The 19,484-nt window shown below is 39.7% G+C and overlaps 1 protein-coding gene and 1 long non-coding RNA gene across 8 annotated transcripts in view; one reads left to right on the plus strand and one right to left on the minus strand.

Annotated features, from left to right (window-relative positions):
* Positions 1-19,484, plus strand: part of chl1b (cell adhesion molecule L1-like b) — a 164,515-nt gene that overhangs the window by 88,653 nt on the left and 56,378 nt on the right. For 6 of the 7 annotated variants that reach the window (XM_016675760.1, XM_016675757.1, XM_016675755.1 and 3 more), the window contains 10 exons: positions 3,764-3,872; positions 4,020-4,210; positions 5,440-5,562; positions 6,547-6,717; positions 6,917-6,940; positions 7,018-7,129; positions 7,206-7,387; positions 10,185-10,316; positions 12,878-13,018; positions 14,728-14,839. In XM_016675760.1, coding sequence (XP_016531246.1) covers positions 3,764-3,872; positions 4,020-4,210; positions 5,440-5,562; positions 6,547-6,717; positions 6,917-6,940; positions 7,018-7,129; positions 7,206-7,387; positions 10,185-10,316; positions 12,878-13,018; positions 14,728-14,839 — 1,297 coding nt within the window. The remainder of the gene's footprint in view (positions 1-3,763; positions 3,873-4,019; positions 4,211-5,439; positions 5,563-6,546; positions 6,718-6,916; positions 6,941-7,017; positions 7,130-7,205; positions 7,388-10,184; positions 10,317-12,877; positions 13,019-14,727; positions 14,840-19,484) is intronic. The other variant, XM_016675758.1, reaches the window with a different exon arrangement.
* LOC107837184 (uncharacterized) lies at positions 2,969-3,336 on the minus strand. The gene is made up of 2 exons (XR_001663186.1): positions 3,108-3,336; positions 2,969-3,062 (listed from the first exon to the last, which is right to left on the minus strand). It is a non-coding gene; the product is annotated as an uncharacterized LOC107837184 (long non-coding RNA).

A 19,484-nucleotide genomic window follows, 5' to 3' on the forward strand; every position in this document is an offset into this window, starting at 1 on the left:
ACTTGTTGGGGCTTCGGATCGATGTACAAACCTTGGCCAAGCCCTGAAAGCACCTATTGTAAAAGGCCATTTTCAATAGATCGGAAACAATCGAGCCGCTTTACCCCGAACGCGGAAGCTGAGGTGCAAAGAGCCCATAAGGTGGATACAGTATTTATAGCAAGTGACGTTACTTTGTGGCGTCACTTGTCATTAAATGGCACCATATGTCTTGAAAATACAGAGTACTGCCCTTTTAAGTGTTAAAAGCAATGAAAACATTAACAATAGTAATGATTAGAGGTGTGCCGATCGATCGGCCACCGATCATAATCGGCCGATTTCCGTGTAAAGGTGTATGATCGGTGAACGCCGATTACTATCTCTTGTTGCCGATCACCAAAACGTTCACCTGTATCTCACTTCTCAGCCTGCGTGTGCAGCTGTCTCTTTCCTTCCCACTGCGCAAACGCGCAGCAGCAAATCCTGTCGTGTGGAACTCTAACGCTCTGACAGTGAATGGGGAATTTTGCGCGTTGCGGCGGAAAATTACCTCTGGGGTGAAGGACGTCAAACTGCATCAGCACAACGAATCTAATATGACATTTAAAAAACAAGCACGTGATGGAGTTTGGCTGCATCGAAGCTCAAAGTAAGGAAAAAATGACATCAGGAGCGGCCAGATAGCAGGTAAAGCAGCGCACAACTACCGACACTCACCCGGATTAGCATCACGGTCAGAAAGCTAAACATATAACCCGAAAAATAATTAAAGTCTTCGAGCTGGCGGTGAAAGACGCTTGTTCTGCTCTATCTGTTGAACCGCCGCTAGCGCTACTGGTAGTAATATTTCACAGACGGTTCTGCTCCACCCGGAACGTCTGCTTAAAGTCACAGAATGTAACGTAAACAGCAAAGATTTCACATATTAAAACTTTCCCTATGTCCTAACGTGAGAGATAATTTATGAAAATAATAATAATAATCGATCTCCTCTCCTTCCTCCTGTGTTCTTCAGAAATACTCAACTATGTCAGAAACAACCAATCAGAACCAGCATTAATCAGCTAGCTGTGCTCTTGGGAAGTTTTGATTTAGTAATTTAGGATTGTTTATTTTGATGCAACCTGCATTTGACTTTGAATTTTACTAGACATTATTTGACATAGGCAGTGTTGGGAGACTTATTTGACTCTTGTATAATTTATGGTACTGAGAGCCTTACTGTTACATGTTGTTTAACTGGTTGCAGGTTTTTCAGTTGTTCTTTNTGGCATTACTGGCACCGTAAAAGATAAATTCCCTCACAAAAGAACATACCTTTTCATTTTCTTAAGGAAGTAGAGCTCATTAAATGAGATAAACAAGAACTGAAAGTGATTTCAGTTTCACTTGATGGCCAACCTGTTCAAACTGTAGCAAATTTTAAATACCTCGAGTCATTCTGAAACCAAAAACAACTCTGTCTCAACTGTTTGCTGAAAGAACATGGAAGATGGGAGAAATACTTTAGCAGGGAGCATCCATCCTCATTTTTCATCAGTTTGGACCTCTGAGCTCATGAAGGTGTTACTGTGTTCCTCTGGCAACTAAGAACATCTATTAGACGTCATTTATTGACAGTGCAATAATTATTCTTAACCAAGCTAAATAATATTTATCTATAGCGTGCTAAGTATTTTGCTCTATTCACAAATTGTTGATAATCAATCATATCAATCAATCATATCTTTATTCCAGACACTAAAAAGGACCATAGATAAAAGGTAAAAACAAGCAAAATAAGAGAAAAATAAAAATAAAAATGACATGATATTATTCACCGAGTCACAAATAAATTATGACGCCAATCTTGAAGAGAATCTCACAGTACTAAAAGCAAGATTTACTAAAATTGCAATTATATTATTGCATGACACAGATAATCTACACATGCATTTATACATAAGATTCCTGAGCAGAGCTGCACATGTGGAAACAGCATTATGTACAAATATAGGGCTAGCACTACTCCATCTAGGCACTTTGAGTAGTAGCCTCATGCCATCGTTGTATGACACATAAAGTTTCTGCAGGCTACTTTTTTTTGTATCGTTGCCACAGCTGGGCCGTGTAATAATGTGATTCATGAATATGATTTATCGTTTTAGAGTCAAAGGAAAATAATATACATTTCTCAATAATATACATGGCACTGTAAAAACAAAAACAAAAATCATTTTTGCTTATATCTGTTTAACAACCCTGGTTGTAACAACCTGGATTGTTATTCTTCTGTAATTCATTTGTTTGTTACTGACTTTTGCTCAATTAAATTTCTTATGTATGCATTGCAAATGGTATTTTTATTACAGTTGATCATGTTGTTTTTCATGTCTTCTTATTTCTTTTGTTCTTCCTATAATTGATGGAGATATATAGAAATTATTTATCATGTATAAAGGTATTGTCATTCAATTAGCTCTACATCCTTAGGAAAATGAAAAACATGTTGTTTTATAATGCCAGTAATGCCAGAATTAATAGTAAATAACAAAGACTTTGGTATTCTGATTTAGTAATGTAATTATATTAGTTGTGTTACCACCCCACGCCACTAGAGGCAGTAGCAGGCCCGAAAAGATGCGACTAAGGAGCAGATTTAGAAGTACACCGAAAGCTACAGAATTTGCTAAAAACTGTGAGCTACCGTGAAGTAAATAAAAGAGAGAAGTTCAAATACATTCTGAGAGTGAAGCTCCTTCCTAAAGGTGAAAATATATAACAGATTTCAAAAGAAAATGAAAACGGAAGTATAGGAAATAGCGCCCCTTTCACTTCCGGATTGCAATGGCCCCATTTACAAATAAGGTAAGAGACCGACAGTGGTCCGTCCCCGCCACTTTCTGTTTGCTGCAGCGAGGCGTACTGGGTGACGTCACGTTCCAAAGCTCTATCCACCTTATTCCTATGCCCCATGATACTTTGCGTGAATTATGAGCGCGATTGGGAGACTTATTTGACTCTTGTATAATTTATGGTACTGAGAGCCTTACTGTTACATGTTGTTTAACTGGTTGCAGGTTTTTCAGTTGTTCTTTTGACTGAGTCGCTGCTGTATTGTGCCTGCAAGTATGATGCATGTTCACGTTAATTAGGTGAATTTATTACCAGATAATTTTTTTAATTTTGCCAGATCACATAGTATCATTTATAACTAACACAAAAAATAAACAGTCAATCCAGGCAATCGGTAAAGATCGGCCTCATTGGTGATCGATATCAAAATTGGCAGCATCCCTAGTAATGATAATAGCAATAATAAAAATATACTAATGGAAAATACTGTGCAGTTTTTGCAAATAAAAATATAGGATTTGCGAGTCAGATCACATTTCCAAAAATGTACATAATGTGCACCTCCATTGAACATTAAAGACCGTTTACAACATGCTGTAGCATCGCCAAACTGGGCACCTGTCAGTCTGTGTCATATATGTGCATTCATCATCTGCATTTAATGCTTTTTAATATACTAATAGAAAGACATACATGTTAGTGTACTGCTTCCCAACCTGTGTGTTCAAATGCCTCAGATTATACCAAGTTAAATGACCTGGCCTTTTTACTTAGATGCAGATGAAACACAATGCCTCTGTTGCAGAGAGTTTCCTCTGAACAGCAGAACAGGTGTTGAGTTTTGTTTGATGAACCAGGTTTGGAAGCAGCGCTGTAGCAGATAAAACATTCTTTGACGGGATGAAGGTCTTTGATTCCCATGTGTGCTCTACTGTTCGCTTCCCAGTTGAGCAGCTGCCCACCATCACAGATCAGGCTCCCAGTTCCCTCATCGCCTTTCCTTTCGACGAGAGCTTCGCCATGACGTGTGAGGCTAAAGGGAATCCTGAACCAAAGTGAGTAAGCGACTCTTCCAAAGCTTTTCACATAAGAGCAGGGAAGAACACACCATCACATTGTAAACAACCACAGCTCACCATCAGTGTGTTGCGTTCCAGGGTTCCCGGTTTGGGCTTTGACACTTTCATGCTTCCTTTTTCCAGATTCCAGTGGAAAAAAAACGGGGAAGATTTTGACCCTTATCTAGATCCTCGGCTGATGAAAGAGGAGAATTCTGGGACTTTTGTGATCCCCAACAATGGGAACCTCACAGAGTACCAGGGAACCTACTGCTGTTACGCTTCAAACAAACTGGGGACGGCCATATCCAAGGAGATTGAGTTCATCGTACCCAGTGAGCAACATTTGTGTTCGTGTCTGCGTGTGTGTGTGTGTGTGTGTGTGTGTGTGTGTGGGTGTGCGCGTGCGTGCGAGCTGCATGTGTGTGTGTGCGTTTTGTGTTTATATGGGGTGCCATGTTACAATGTTCTGGAAATGATTCCAAACCTAATTTGGAGGAAATCGGGTCCCATTTATTGGCGCACCCCTACTAGAAAGGGATTTATAGTGTTCCATTGTATACTTAATTTACAAAACACGGTTCCTTGCAAAAATATTCACACGCTTTTGATCTTTTTTTCTTACATTTTCTTATGTTACAACCATAAAATTCTATGTATTGGGATTTTATGTAAAAAAGGAGTAATGTGTCTTTTTTAAGTGGAAGAAAAGTGATGGTTTTCATCAATTTATGCAAATTAAAATTTTAAGTGCTTGGTTTGAGGATCTCCTACTAGCCCAGCAGTGTATAGGGACATGTCTCTACTAGCTTTGGGCATATGGATACTGATATTTTTGACTATCTTTTTTTTGTCCCAAGCTCTAAGCCAGGATTTACAATGCCTTTTCAGTATATCTCTGGTATGTTTGTTTACTTTGTTGTAATATCCCAGTTTTACATCTTCTACTCCCATTAACAGGTTTTTCTTCCTGTTTTTAGGAAGTATCCTGGTGAAAAGCATCCTCACCACCATGCTTCATTATGGTGGCTGTGTAGTCCCTGACCTGTCTGCTGTGTTCTGTAGTTTTCATGCTGGTTGGTTCACCAATGAACCTGAGACCAGAAACCACAGCTGGATTTTTCCTGAGGATCAGTTACACACAGGTGGACTCTGATCACTCATTAGACCTGTTACCAAGGCAAATGGGTGAAATAGATTTTACTTAGGGGATACCAGAGGAAAATGGTGGTTGATTACAAATGGACACCACAATGTTGGATTTGTGGTTATGAAAACAACAACAACAACAAAAAAACATAGTGCATAATTGTTTCAACGTCACAGTGCTTTTTTGTTGACCAGTCACATAAAATGTTAATAAAATACATCAAAGTTTGTAGTTGTTATGTGACAAAATGTGAAAATGTGTTACATTGAAGTACAGTTCTTGCAATACGGGTCTCTGTTTGATTTTCAGAATGATCTTACTGCCCTCTTCTGAAACAGAAACAGAACTGCGGTGCGATTTCAATTCATTTCCTCCACCAACTCATCAGTTTGTTCTGCTGTGTTTTTCCTCCAGACGTTCCAAAATTCCCTAAAGAGAAGCTGGACCCTGTGGAGGTGGAAGAGGGCCAGCCTTTCATTCTGAAATGTGACCCACCCACCGGCATCCCGCCCCTGCAGATCTACTGGATGACTATCAGTAAGTGACGCCTAATTCCTTTCTCCGTCTTCTGTATTAATAGATCAAAATGTGCGGTGAATATTTTACCCTCTGAATCACGTTATGAGAGGTATATATAGGCTTTAAAACAGCCCTAAGCTGCAGTAATCCATTTAAGCATCTCTGATTTGAATATGTGTCAGTACTCACGGTCTCAAACATTTGACTTTAAATCCAATTTTGGAGCTTCACATTGCCAAAGGCAGTAAATGTGTCAGGAGAAATTCTGCCAAAAAAAGAAAAAAACAAAACATTTTAACACACCACATGTGAAAGTAGCATAAAGTGATTTTCGCTTACTATTTTAAATACATATTATGTAAAAGAAAATTTTGAATATACCTCATGTTATGATGTTATTCCCTCATCAAAACATACCTGAAGTACTGCCTTAATTCTTCCATGTTTGAGAAATCCTTTAATCTTCATGGCAACCATTGAGCCTTGCAAAACCCCTGTGTGGACCTAGCACCGTCTTCAAGGTAGAAGCTCCTCCTCCTGCAGTTTCCAAAATCCCACCTCACAGAGCAACTTCACCCACTCAGCTCCTTCAGACTAGCCAGAGACAATTAGCAAACACCTGTTGTAAATGCACATCAGCTGAGCTCATAATAGGAGCTACGTCTCAGTGAAATGCTGGTAAAAACATTGTTAAAGCGTTAATAGAGGAGCTATTTTGTGATGACTTCCTGAAGGCGGAGTTTCAGAAAGAGCAGGAGTTTCTTAAAGAGACGGAGGCCCAATTTCAAGACGTCAAATTATGAATTTCTTTTAATTTATATGTGATATATGTAACATTTCTATAAAAACTTCTATAAAGACTGAAGGTAACAGTTACTTGACTGTGCTATAAAATGGCACTATATGCCTAAAATTATGTAGTAAGAAATTTCTTACACATTTCTTAGATGTGTAAGAAATCACTTTCTATCAGTTTTATTTCTGCTGCCTTGTCGCACTCAGACCTCCAGCACATTGAACAGGACGAGCGGGTGTCCACCGGCCTCAACGGAGACCTCTACTTCTCACACGCAGTGGAGAAAGACAGCCGGAGGGACTACTGCTGCTTCGCCGCCTTCCCCAGGATACGCACCATCGTTCAGAAGACCGCCATGTCTGTCAACGTCAAGACAAGTAGGTCGCCGAGCCACATGCTGTGACGTAAACTTTGATTCTTCATCTCCAACAATCACAAAAATCCATTTTGATGTCACTTTGTCTGATTTATTTGCATGTTTTTAGTTGCTTGGGTTATTTTTTTATCTTTTCATGATTCACCCACATTGTCCTCGATGTGTGTGTGTGTTGGTGTGTCATCCAACTTCCATGTCAGGAGGAGGTGACAGGTCTGAGAGCGGTAAGTTAGAGGAGGGAATTTCGGTCTTTTTGTCTTTACAACTCTATAATATTGTCATATTCTCACTTGTTCACCAGCCAATGCAATCCTGGAGAGGAAACCCTCACTTCTGACGCCCTCTGGTGGCAGTTCAGAGAATCAGCTGGTCAAAGGAGAGGACTTGGAATTAGAGTGTATTCCGGAAGGAATGTGAGTAACACTGCATAAAGTGAGGGCATTTGAAAAGCAGTTTTATGTTTCAATTCGACTTCTGTTTTTTTTGCAGTCCAACTCCACAGGTGGAGTGGATAAAAATCGGTGATCAGCTTCCTGTTAAAGCAAAGCTGGATAATCACAGGAAGCTGCTGATCGTTCCCAGAGCCCAACAAGAGGACAGCGGGAGGTACATGTGCAGAGCAAATAACCCACTGGGAGAAGCTGTCCATTACTTTACAGTGACAGTTGAAGGTAAAAACAAAAGTCAATAATTAGGTTAAATAATTTTACCTTTCCTCATCAAAACTACAACATGTAGGTCTCCTTTGACCCTGCAGTGCTGTAGGCTAGGATTACAAACCTGTCCTGTCTTTCCTTAGGCCTAAATTATTGAATTAACATTCAGTAATTACCTTTCAAACTGTAATATTTACTAACAGTTATCTTTTAAGTATTTAAACTTTCTGTTTGCTACCCAAAAATATCCAGAAGGCTGCTTTATTGAAATATGAATAAGCATTTATTAAAAAAAAGAAAAGAAAAGAGAAAAAGATTAATCAAAGTATTTTTTGGCGTAGTAATGGCTAATGGCTTTTGTCTTCTCATTTTTTAAATATTGCACTAAATATGGCTTGGAGGTGTGGTTTTTATTTTCTTGTTTAGCTCCCAGTGATACTCGTGTATTGCACAAAGAGGACAACATGAGAAAGAAACACCAATGTCACATCATTAACCTTTACTTTAAATCTACATCTATGTAGTTAAAACAGGTGCATGTTGATACAGAACCATGATCAGAGCTGGTTTCGGAACCTACAAAGTAAGCTAACATTCAGCTGGTTTAATGGTCCTTATTTCAAATCCACCTAAACTTTCTGACTCTGTTGGCTCTGGACCCTACGTCCAATTAGTAGTGGGGTGAGCTTAGCCACTGATCTTATCTACTTCAGCGAAGGTCTAAAAGTCAGCCACTGTCCTCTTCTCTCTGCAGTGACAAAGGTTTGACTGTTAGCCCTGCCCTCCAGGTCATGTCTGCATGTTTGCAGTTAACAATATTCACCCCACTGTTACCAACTCTGAAACTTTCTTGCTATATTTAGCAACAATTCAGACAAAAGAATCGGTATCAACCAAAATCTGAATCTGCAGCTCAGACTATCGAAAGATCAATTATCAGCCAGTAAGGTGCAATCGGTGCACCCCCTAGTTGTGTGTTTATATTTGAGTCTAATGACCCTACATTGAGTAAAAAAATCTTCCCGAAGATGTCAAATTGACTTGAACTGCTGTTGAAATGCTTTCATGGTCACATCATTTGTTTATGTTCAAGGTTCTCTGCCCTTCAATTACATTTTATTTAGTTTTCATTGTTTAATGCATTTATGATTTTATAGATATGTTTGCATTTTAAATCAAAAGACTTATTGTGGATGGACAGATTAGCTTTAATTCTACAGGCTACTGTAGAGGAGGTTCTTAGCACCATCAGTCATTCTTGTGTATGTGCTGCTAAATGTGCTAATGGCGGAGAAGCAACTTATAATTACAGGAAAACTGTTCATCTACTGTCATCGGTAGGCATGCTAACTAACCAGAGCTAGCCCTAGCCCTTGAATTTTGCTAGTCCGAGCTGAACAGAGAGCAAGTGCTACGCTCTGGCTAATGCTAGAGCCCTCCTCTTGACTCTGATTGGTCATTTCTGACAATGAGCGGTGCATTTCTGCAGATGGCAGTAGGACCACAGGGAGGATGCTGAAGAGCTTCATTTTTTTCACAGATTATATGTTTCATAATATACTGGCACAACATCATAATATATTGTTATATAGTTTATATTATATTTAAAAGTTACATACTGCAGCTTTAACTAAGTTTACACATAAATGTCACAATTTGCACAGGAACAGAAAGTGCTAACTTTCTGTTCTGAACAGGAACTTTCTGTTCCTGTTCCTGTGTTAGCACATTACACTATAGAGACAAAGTATTTTTAGTTTAGTTTCTAGTGCAAATATCTTAGTATGCTTGAAATAAGACAAAAACTAAGTTACAAATAACTTTTCAGCAAGATATAGGATCTTGATTTAAGTCAATAAGTCCTTAATATTGATTTAAAAATTACTAGTTCTCTGGCAGATTCTTTCACTTTACAACAAGACCATTTTTCCATGTCATAAGTGAAAAAATATTCAAGGATTCAAGGATTTTTTTTAATGCCCTACCACCTTTGGCTGTTTGTTTTTGTTTATGCCAATGGAATAAGTATTTTGTCATCAATATTAAGGAATAATTGACTTAAACAAGCTCTCCAATACCGTCAAGTCAAGTCAAAATGTATTTATATAGCATATTTACAACAGCCTCAGCTGACCAAAGTGCTTCACAACAAACAACATCACAGGGAGATAAAGATATTAGCATTATGTTCCCTGCTGACAAGTAACTTCTATGTTAGATTTGTCTTATTCTAGACATTTGCACTAAAAATTAGACCAAAAATACATGGTAGGATTTTATGTTTTTGGAATGTAAAGCCCAATTTATACAGTTTATCTGCGAAAAAAGTTGATTTGATGTTTAGTTACTCTTTAATTCATCCAATCTACAGAGAGCGGCAATAACATTGCTTTCCCTGTAACTGCAGGTCATTGAAAACAATTAGGTATAAAAATGAAGGTAATGATTTATAATGCTTGATCATTTTGCACCACTTATGACACAGAAGACAGAAAAACCACGATTACGATAGTTTCACTACAGCTGCTCCGCTGTTCAGATTTTGTTTAAAAGAGGACATCTACAGCGACGTCCTTGTGAGTGACCCTGAGCAGGTGTTATTGTTTAAGTGTTGGGTTTATGTGAGAATTACACCTGATTCTATCATGAGCAGAGTCACTCAAGGGAGAAATGTTTCTTTGTCGGTCCATGTCTGCAGGCCTTGGATAAAAAGCCACAGCATTACTTTATATTGCATAGCACACAGTGAAGAGGTGACTGTCTCTCTCTGTGCGGTGTCTCTATGATAACATGGAGCTGACTGTGTTCCCAGGGCCTCCAGAGTGGGAGTCAGAGCCACAGAGCCAGCTCAGTATGATCGGCTCCCATATCCACATCAAGTGCTCGGCCCGCGGCGTCCCAGAGCCCACCATCACCTGGAGGGTGAACGGCCAGCTGCTGCAGGGTCAGTCCCACGACACTGACCATTAAACACTGCAAAAACTGGATCTTACCAAGTATTTTTGCTCTAGTTTCTAGTACAAATAAATGTATACACTTGATTATTATTATTTTACTATCATTATCATCAACATTTGATATTTGTTTTTTTTTATTATTATTTTAGTTGGTATACTATATAGATTATGAAGTATATGGTGTATCAACCAATCAATTAGGAGTTAGAAGTGTCAGTTTGTAATCATTTTGTTTTAGGTAATATTATTTATTTATAGGTTCTTTAGCACAGTAAATTGCATGTTTTTTAATTACACATTTCTGATAATTATTGAGTTGGTAAGTGATGATTTTTAATAATTTCTGGCAGATTATTTCACTTATAACATGGGAAAATATTATACCTGTGGAAGTAGTACATTGTCATCAATATTAAGAAATTATTGACTTAAAACAAGCTCCTATATTTTGCTGAAAAGTTACTTTTAAGTTATTTTGTCTTATTTCAAGTGCACTAAGATAATTGTAGTGCAAACTAGTCCAGAATTACTTGGTAAGATTTTGTGGTTTTGCAGTGAAAACGAAAACATTTTCTGTTTTTGGCTTTAAAACAAAAGAAAAAAAATGTTGGAAAGTCGAGAAAATTAAAATGGAATCAACTGTGTTTTTCTGCAATGTCTGGCTTACCGTGAGGGAGAAGGATTGTGTTATCTGAGACCGGGCTGACCGGTTTCATTTATTTCATTTCTCATTTCCTTAGAAAGCTGAAATGTCTCAGTTTTTAATTTTCTTGTCCTTGAGAGCCGTGCTACTGCTTCACAAGAAACAGAATATTGGAAAGTTTACTTGCCAGACCTGGTTGGTTAAATTAGCAACAAAGCTTATATTCAGATCATTGTGGCAAATGAGCACAAAGAGCTCATCTTTCCCTAAGCTTGCATTTAAATGTATCTGGAAGAGGTTTGCTGGCATAAAAGTAATAAAGAATTCTCAGTTTGTTTTATTCAGCCAACGTCTCTAAAAATCCTTACAAATCCCAACAATGTGTAATAAACACTAAAAAGCATCTGATAGCCTCAAAACCATTGTCCATGAATTCATTTAACTTTAGATGAGACAAATGATTCAGTATGAGATTCTCACCTTGAAATACCTTTTATACAGTATTAGAAATGCATGAAAAAAACACAAATAAACAAACCAATTCTGTTTTTAAATGAGAAAATAAACATTTAATTGCCTATAATGCAATAGCAGCATTCCTTTAGTGAACGCTTGATCATTTGTGGCAAAGGATGCATCTGCTGATAAAAAATACATCTAACATCAACATGTGAAAAGTTCAGCACTTTCTGCTCGACTTCAAATTGATTAATCCATTGTTAAATTAGTTTATGATTATTTCAATAATCAACTCACTACAGTTAAACTGATTAATTGCTTCAGCCCTATTCCAAGTACCATATTTTCCGCACTATAAGGCGCACCTAAAAACCTTCAATTTCCTCAAAAGCCGACATTGCGCCTTATAATCTGGTGCGCCTTATATATGGACCAATATTGAGCCACAACAGGTCTAGCAACTACGGTAAGCAGCTGCCGACTTCATTTTCGCCCGTAGAAGAAGAAGAAGCGTGCAGTGCATGCTGGGATAGTTGTCAGAACGCTGGTTTGTTAATAAAGTTTGACTGACCTATCTACCTACCGACCGTCTAGAATCAGGTCGTCTGCAGGTCATTTAGCACCANGCATGAAAAAAACACAAATAAACAAACCAATTCTGTTTTTAAATGAGAAAATAAACATTTAATTGCCTATAATGCAATAGCAGCATTCCTTTAGTGAACGCTTGATCATTTGTGGCAAAGGATGCATCTGCTGATAAAAAATACATCTAACATCAACATGTGAAAAGTTCAGCACTTTCTGCTCGACTTCAAATTGATTAATCCATTGTTAAATTAGTTGATTATTTCAATAATCAACTCACTACAGTTAAACTGATTAATTGCTTCAGCCCTATTCCAAGTACCATATTTTCCGCACTATAAGGCGCACCTAAAAACCTTCAATTTCCTCAAAAGCCGACACTGCGCCTTATATATGGACCAATATTGAGCCACAACAGGTCTAGCAACTACGGTAAGCAGCTGCCGACTTCATTTTCGCCCGTAGAAGAAGAAGAAGCGTGCAGTGCATGCTGGGATAGTTGTCAGAACGCTGGTTTGTTAATAAAGTTTGACTGACCTATCTACCTACCGACCGTCTAGAATCAGGTCGTCTGCAGGTCATTTAGCACCACGTTCTCCACCAACATGCTGTGCGCTAAGGGAGAAGGTGACCATTGTCCGGCCACGCCCCAGCCCAGTTGTGGAAAGCTCTCCTCACCGACCGGAGTCGGACTGTTTTGTTGACATTCCCTTAAGTGCAGCTCCATCTAATGGATGCATAACGTGACTCCAGCCTCTACTGTAGCGTCTATTCTATGCGCCTTATAATGCGGTGCTCCTTATAGTGTGGAAAATACGGTAGTAATAATGTAAAACATTTGCATTTTCCCCATTGCAGACTCCCCAGTGGCCAACAGGAAGATGCTCAGCGATACCATCTTTTTACAGAACGCCAAAGCCTCTGACAGCGCCGTCTATCAGTGTGAGGCCTCCAACAGACACGGGACCCTTCTGTCCAACGCCAACATCATGATCATGAGTGAGTAAAACAAAAAATCTCTGCAAAGCCTTTGTGAGGATGGTAAATGGACTGAACTTATATAGCGCTTTTTCCAATCAGTTTTGACCACTCAAAGCGCTTTATACTAGAGTCACATTCACCCATTCGCACTCACATTTATACACCGATACACAGATCGGTAGCCAATTTGGGGTTAAGTGCCTTGCCAAAGGCACATCGACACATGGCAGGTGGAAGCTGGAAGCGCACCTACAACCTTCCGATCGCAAGACGACTATTCTACCTACACAGCCACTGTTGCCCTAGAGGATGTGTCAGACTTTACCGCCGGAGAGCCGACATATGCCCATAGAGGGGTGAGGAGCCCAGAGAAGAAGCTCTGTCTGCTGACTGTGTCATTGCACTCAGCCTGGCTGCTCCCCCAACAAGAAGCAACAACATTCTGTTCTCCGCCATTTATATGCTAACAAGTTCGCCCTACATTCTGCGCACATTTCAACGCTATAAGATCAGCACAGGAGTGCAGATAAAAAATACCCACCAAACAGTCCAGCGCTTTCTGTCTCCATGTGGAGTTTCCGCTCAGCGACACAGGAGTTAATAAAGCCGGACAGCTTCTGAATGCTAAGTCCCGCTTGCTGCTGCTTCGCCAAACAAAAAGGAGAGACGGAGCATTTTAATGAGGTCGCTGTGGCTCAAACTGATAAGGTGCATATGCTCCACTAACTCATTATTGGATTGTTTTCTGCTTTCATTTCATGTTCGCATTCCTTACAACCAGACTGCCGATTTATTTATTTCACTTACACAAAAGAATTTGTAGTTAATACACACATACGACAACTGTAAAATGCTGTCACCTGTTAAATGAGGTGACAGCATTTTACAGTTGCCTTTGCTGTTTTTGTCAAGTGTTTGTGCTTCCTTAAAAAGTCTCAAATTCATGTGTCTAAAATTAAGACCAGAAATATCTTAAATTCATAAAAATGTCAATTGGCCTTGAAAACATTAATCACAGATCTTAAAATTTGTCATGGCAGAACAATTTAATATAGTTTTGTTATCTACATGGGACTTTCCTATCAGGGAAACATTTCACTCGCACACAAACTTGTTTGTTGCATTCCTCCCTAAAAATGGTGACAAAGATCTATATTCCTTCTTTGCCAGCTAATCAGCTAGCTATATTTTTTACCTCTATTATGGGTACTAAGCCCAAACGTCATCCAACCATCCCCAATATATGTTTTTTTTGTCTTAAATTTCATTCAAGGTGACATTAAAAAGGTCTTTAAAAGCCTTAAATCCATGTGTCTAAAATTGGGGCCTTAAAATGTCCGAAATTCATTTGAAAAGAAAAATTATTTCACCTTAAATATGTTAATTGCAGTTCTTAAATTTTGTAATGGCAGTACTGTTTGAGTCATACACAAACAACACAGCCACATTGACAGTTTTTGCTATACTTTATTGCTATGCAGCTAGTTCTAACCATCCTTTATACTTACAGTTTTTTCAGTCTTAAATTTCATTCAAGCAGGCATTAAAAAGGTCTTAAAAAATCTTAAATTTGAGTTACTGAAACCTGCAGACACCCTCGGTATAAAAGACTCTAATCTCACAACCTGTCAGGTTTAAAAGTCTAAAAAGAAAAAAGCGACATCTTGATTTGTACACAGCTTTTGCTCTTTTAAAGAAGATAAATTCAGTTGTTTTGTTCTTTTCAGATTTACAGCCTATGATTCTGACCAATAACGGGGAGGACTACTCTGGAGTGGAGGGAAAGGGAGTGATGATGCACTGTAAGGTCTTCAGTTCTCCTCCTTCAGCAATCACTTGGTAAGCCCAACACACCAGCAGGGAGCAGTAGAGTTTCAGTAGGTTCATTTGTGTTGTGCCCTAGTCAGATTCAAGCTAGTGTTTCAAAACATGCCACTTGCAGTGCATTGTAAAAGTATTGGCACCCCTTAAACATGTCAGTGTTCTGTCACATGACAGCTGCAAACTTGAACGTATTTATTTAACGTATTTATTTAACAGACCAGGGTCTGCAACCTGAACCTTACACAACAGCTCTTAGTAACACTGACTTAAAAGGATTGAGTCAACTAATATTTTGAAAAGAAATTTAATAAGCGTGCTGGTTTAAGCCCTTTTTCTTATAATAAATTGATATTCTTTCACTGATTCACACTAAAAAAACAGTGGTATTGTTTTAGATCTATTGTGATATTTATCAAAAAATGTAAATTGTTTTTTTTTTATATATATATATATATTTCACCTTTTATGGCTCTAAACAAGTCTTATGTAGCTGGACAAATATGGCTCCTAGGATTGTAAAGACAACAGATCAGTTGTAGACCAACAATATGTAGTGTGTAAATGTGAAGTGGAAGAAAAATATATATATTTTTTTTTTTCATTTTTAGCTTTGGAGGAAGAAACTTTTTTGCAACTATAGATCATGAAATTAAAAACTTTGGTCCTAATTGAAGCGATGCAATAATAATGCTATGATTTTATTATTTTTATTTTTTCTTGTTTTTACTTTTTGTCTTTTGAAATGAATTAAGAAATATGCATATCATAAAAAACAACATAGTAATATTGGTAGTAAGACATGTAGAGGCAACAACTGTCAAGATGTGGTGGTTTGGTTGAGGTGAGGACGCGGACGCAGGCAGACCCAGGATGTATGTGAAAATGATGAATTTAATGATAATCAAAGGCACGGAACAACAGAGAACTGCACGGGGAAAACAGGCATCACACGACATACGACAAGGATCCGACCAGAGACAAGGACAACAGGTGGGTTTAAATACACACGGGGTATTCAAGGGGATGAGACACACCTGGGAAACAATCAACACGGAGGACAGGACAGAGACTTACAGGAAAACGGGACTGAACACAGAAAATCTCAAAAATAAACACACAAACACGGATCATGACAGTACCCCCTCCTCAAGGGGCGGCTACCAGACGCCCAACAGAAAAGTCCAAAAACAAACAAAAAACAACCCAACAGGGTGGGCGGAGGGGCGACGGCAGGAGGGCCAGAGTCCAGAAAACAAAACTAAATCCACACAGGAACTTAAACACAGGAAAACAGTCCGGGGGCCGTCCACGGTACAGGAGGCGGAGCTTAAGCCGCGGAGGGCGGCGACGTCGGAGGCAGCGCTTGGGCCGCGGCGAGCGGCGATGCCGGCGCAGGAAGCACAGACAAGGAGGCAGGTCTGGCGGGCCGGCAGGAAGGCCGGCTGGAGTCTCTGGAGGGCCGACAGGAAGGCCGGCTGGAGTCTCTGGCTCTGCAAACTCGGGGGGAGCAGACTCGGGAAACTCTGGGGGAGCACTAGGAGTCACTGGGGGAGTGTCAGCAAACTCGGGGGGCAGAGCCACAGGAAACTCGGGGAACTCTGGAGCGGGGGGCTGCTCACATGCAGCGGACGCAGGAAACTCTGAAGCGGGGATTGCTCACATGCAGCTGACGGAAGAAACTCGGGGCTGCTGACATGCAGCGGACGGAGGAAACTCTGGAGGGGGGGCTGCTCACATGCAGCGGACGCAGGAAGCTCTGGGGGCGGAAACAAACGCCGCCTCGGCGCTGGAACTGGAGGCAGCTGTGACTGGTGCTGAGGCAGCTGGAACTGGCGCTGCCTCGGTGCCGGGACCGGAGGCAGCTGCTGGCGCTGCCCAGGGGCTGGGACCTCCGGCGGCTCAGGGCGGCGATGACGTCGGTGCCCAGGGGCCGGGACCTCCGGCGGCTCAGGGCGGCGATGATGTCGGTCCCCAGGGGCCGGGTATACTCTGGCGGCTCAGGGCGACAATGGCGGCGGGGTCCGACCCCTGGTAGGCACAGCACCAACCGTGTTCCCCACCAACGGTTAGCCCTGGCGTCCATGCTGCTGGCACAGCTCCTCACCGTAGTGTGGTCGGATCCTTCTGTCATGATGTGGTGGTTTGGTTGAGGTGAGGACGCAGACGCAGGCAGACCCAGGATGTATGTGAAAATGATGAATTTAATGATAATCAAAGGCACGGAACAACGGAGAACTGCATGGGGAAAACAGGCATCACACGACATACGACAAGGATCCGACCAGAGACAAGGACAACAGGTGGGTTTAAATACACACGGGGTAATCAAGGGGACGAGACACACCTGGGAAACAAGCGGAGGACAGGACAGAGACTTACAGGAAAACAGGACTGAACATAGTAAATCTCAAAAATAAACACACAGAAACACGGATCATGACAACAACAACAATACAGAAAAATGCTGACATCAGATCATATCAAAACTTATATAGATTGTTTTGTCCACATAACCTCGAAAATACTATTTCTCCTTTGAAATATGGTGGTGGCAGCACCATGGCATTGGGGTTAGCCGGTCAAAGATGAAAAGGGCGGAGCTAAAAATAGAGAAAAAAAAGCTGAAAAAGCTTCTAGACAGAGGCAGACATCAACCACAACCATTACAGCAAGAACTCCAATGTAAAGGTTTCCTCATTCATGTGTGTGATTTTATTCTTCTATCATGCTTGAAATAAATAAATAAAATAAATAAAGCATATTTCTGCGCTAAAGCAGCCCAGAATTTGTGCCCAGTCACAAATTCTCAGACTTAAATCTGAGAATTTGTGACAAGTGAATCTCACAGATCCTCCATCTCAGTGTTTTCCAACCTTTTTTGAGCCAAGGTACATTGTTTTAATTATAAAAATCACGAGGAACACCACCAACCAAAAATGTAAACAAAGATACTCTGTAGCCGCCTATATTACATATATAGTCATTTTTATCAAAGTGTCTTGAATAGAAATCAAATAAACTAAATTATTAAAACTAAAATATAAAATATAAACTAAAATATAAATTATTTTTAGTATATTTTACATTTCTTATTTCAAATTGCACTTAACATGTCCACTTCAAAAATACACCTGAACAGTGCCACAACACTGTCGTGTTTGATGCATGAATGTAGTAACATTCATGCATCACTAATTCTCTTGTTTTAATGTAAAATGCTCTGTACCTACTGCCATCTAGTGATAAGAAAATTACATGATTATACCGCTAGTCACTACTACAGCAAAGACACTCAAAGATGGCATTATTTACAGATAATTAATTCGTTTTCAAAAAATATTTTAAGACCAATTACCATATTTTCCAGACTATGAGCATACCATACTATAAACCGTATGTTCAAATTTTTTGAACCCCCCTGGAAACTTACATATATCAGCCGCACCGGGCTACAAGGCCGCTGGTATCTCTGCCGCTCTCGGTTTCCCATAAGGACCCAGCAGAGGGCTGCGTCCTAATAACTGATGGAAATATTAAGGACGCAGTTCTCCGTCTCCAAATCCGGTTTTGTTCACACCGAGCTTACGTGCAGCGGTTTTATTTCCCTCCTGTACTGCCAGATCAATACTCCTCAACTTAGAAGCTGCATCATATGAGTTTGAAAACATTTCTCCGTCGTGCCTGCTGCTAGCACGTGCTTGTTCTAAATGAAAATTATCTCGTTCTTCTTTGATTTCCAAGTTTGACTTCCAATGATTCACTTCCTGCTAAAGAGCCCCCTGGTGGTTGAAGAAAAATCCACAGAAATGCCGCATGTTCAAAGTGTAGGGAAAAAGTAGCGGCTTATAGTCCAGAAAATACAGTAGGTGAAGTTGGATAATTTCCACGGCACACCTGACGATCACTCACGGTACACTAGTGTGCCGCGGCACAGTGGTTGAAAAACACTGCTCTATCTAATCTAACTAAACTATTTTGCAAAGATGAATGGGTAGAGTGGGTCTCTACCCACTCGGTGTTTCTCTAAACACCAGGGGGTGGATGATATGGAGGTAAAGTTTTACCATGATATTTTGAGGTAGTTTGTGATAATAATAACACTGAAACTGTTTACTACTTTTTTGTTAACTGTATGGTTGTAAAATAAACTCAGGCATTGGTTATAGCACAGCAATAATAACCCCACAAATATAAACTCTGCTCTTAAAAAACAACGACACAGAGAGTTTTAGGGAATTTTGAAAATTATTAATTAGAATTTATTGTGACAGAGATAAAATTATCATAAAATATTTATCACAATAAATGCTAAATAATATAATAAATGCCCACTACTAGAAACACCCGAAAGATTCACTGCTGCAAATGCAGTATTGACTCAGATGCACCAAATACAAATACATTCTACACTATTAAGGTTTACATTGATAAAAAAAAATAATTCCACTTCATACACTGCTTTGTGGGGGTCTATCACAGCAAATCCCATAAAAATACGTAGACTTTTGCTTTGGTAGCAGAACAAAAAGTGTCATGTTACAACCACACATGTAAAAGTGTTCTACTTTTGCAGGTATGTATGCATATTTGGTAACACTTTATTTGAAGGGGGGTGAATAAGACTGACATGACACTTTCATAACCATGAAAGTGTCATGTC

This window comes from Poecilia formosa, unplaced genomic scaffold (assembly GCF_000485575.1).
Source record: "Poecilia formosa unplaced genomic scaffold, Poecilia_formosa-5.1.2 Scaffold121, whole genome shotgun sequence".
In the NCBI taxonomy this organism is placed as follows: Eukaryota; Metazoa; Chordata; class Actinopteri; order Cyprinodontiformes; family Poeciliidae; genus Poecilia; species Poecilia formosa.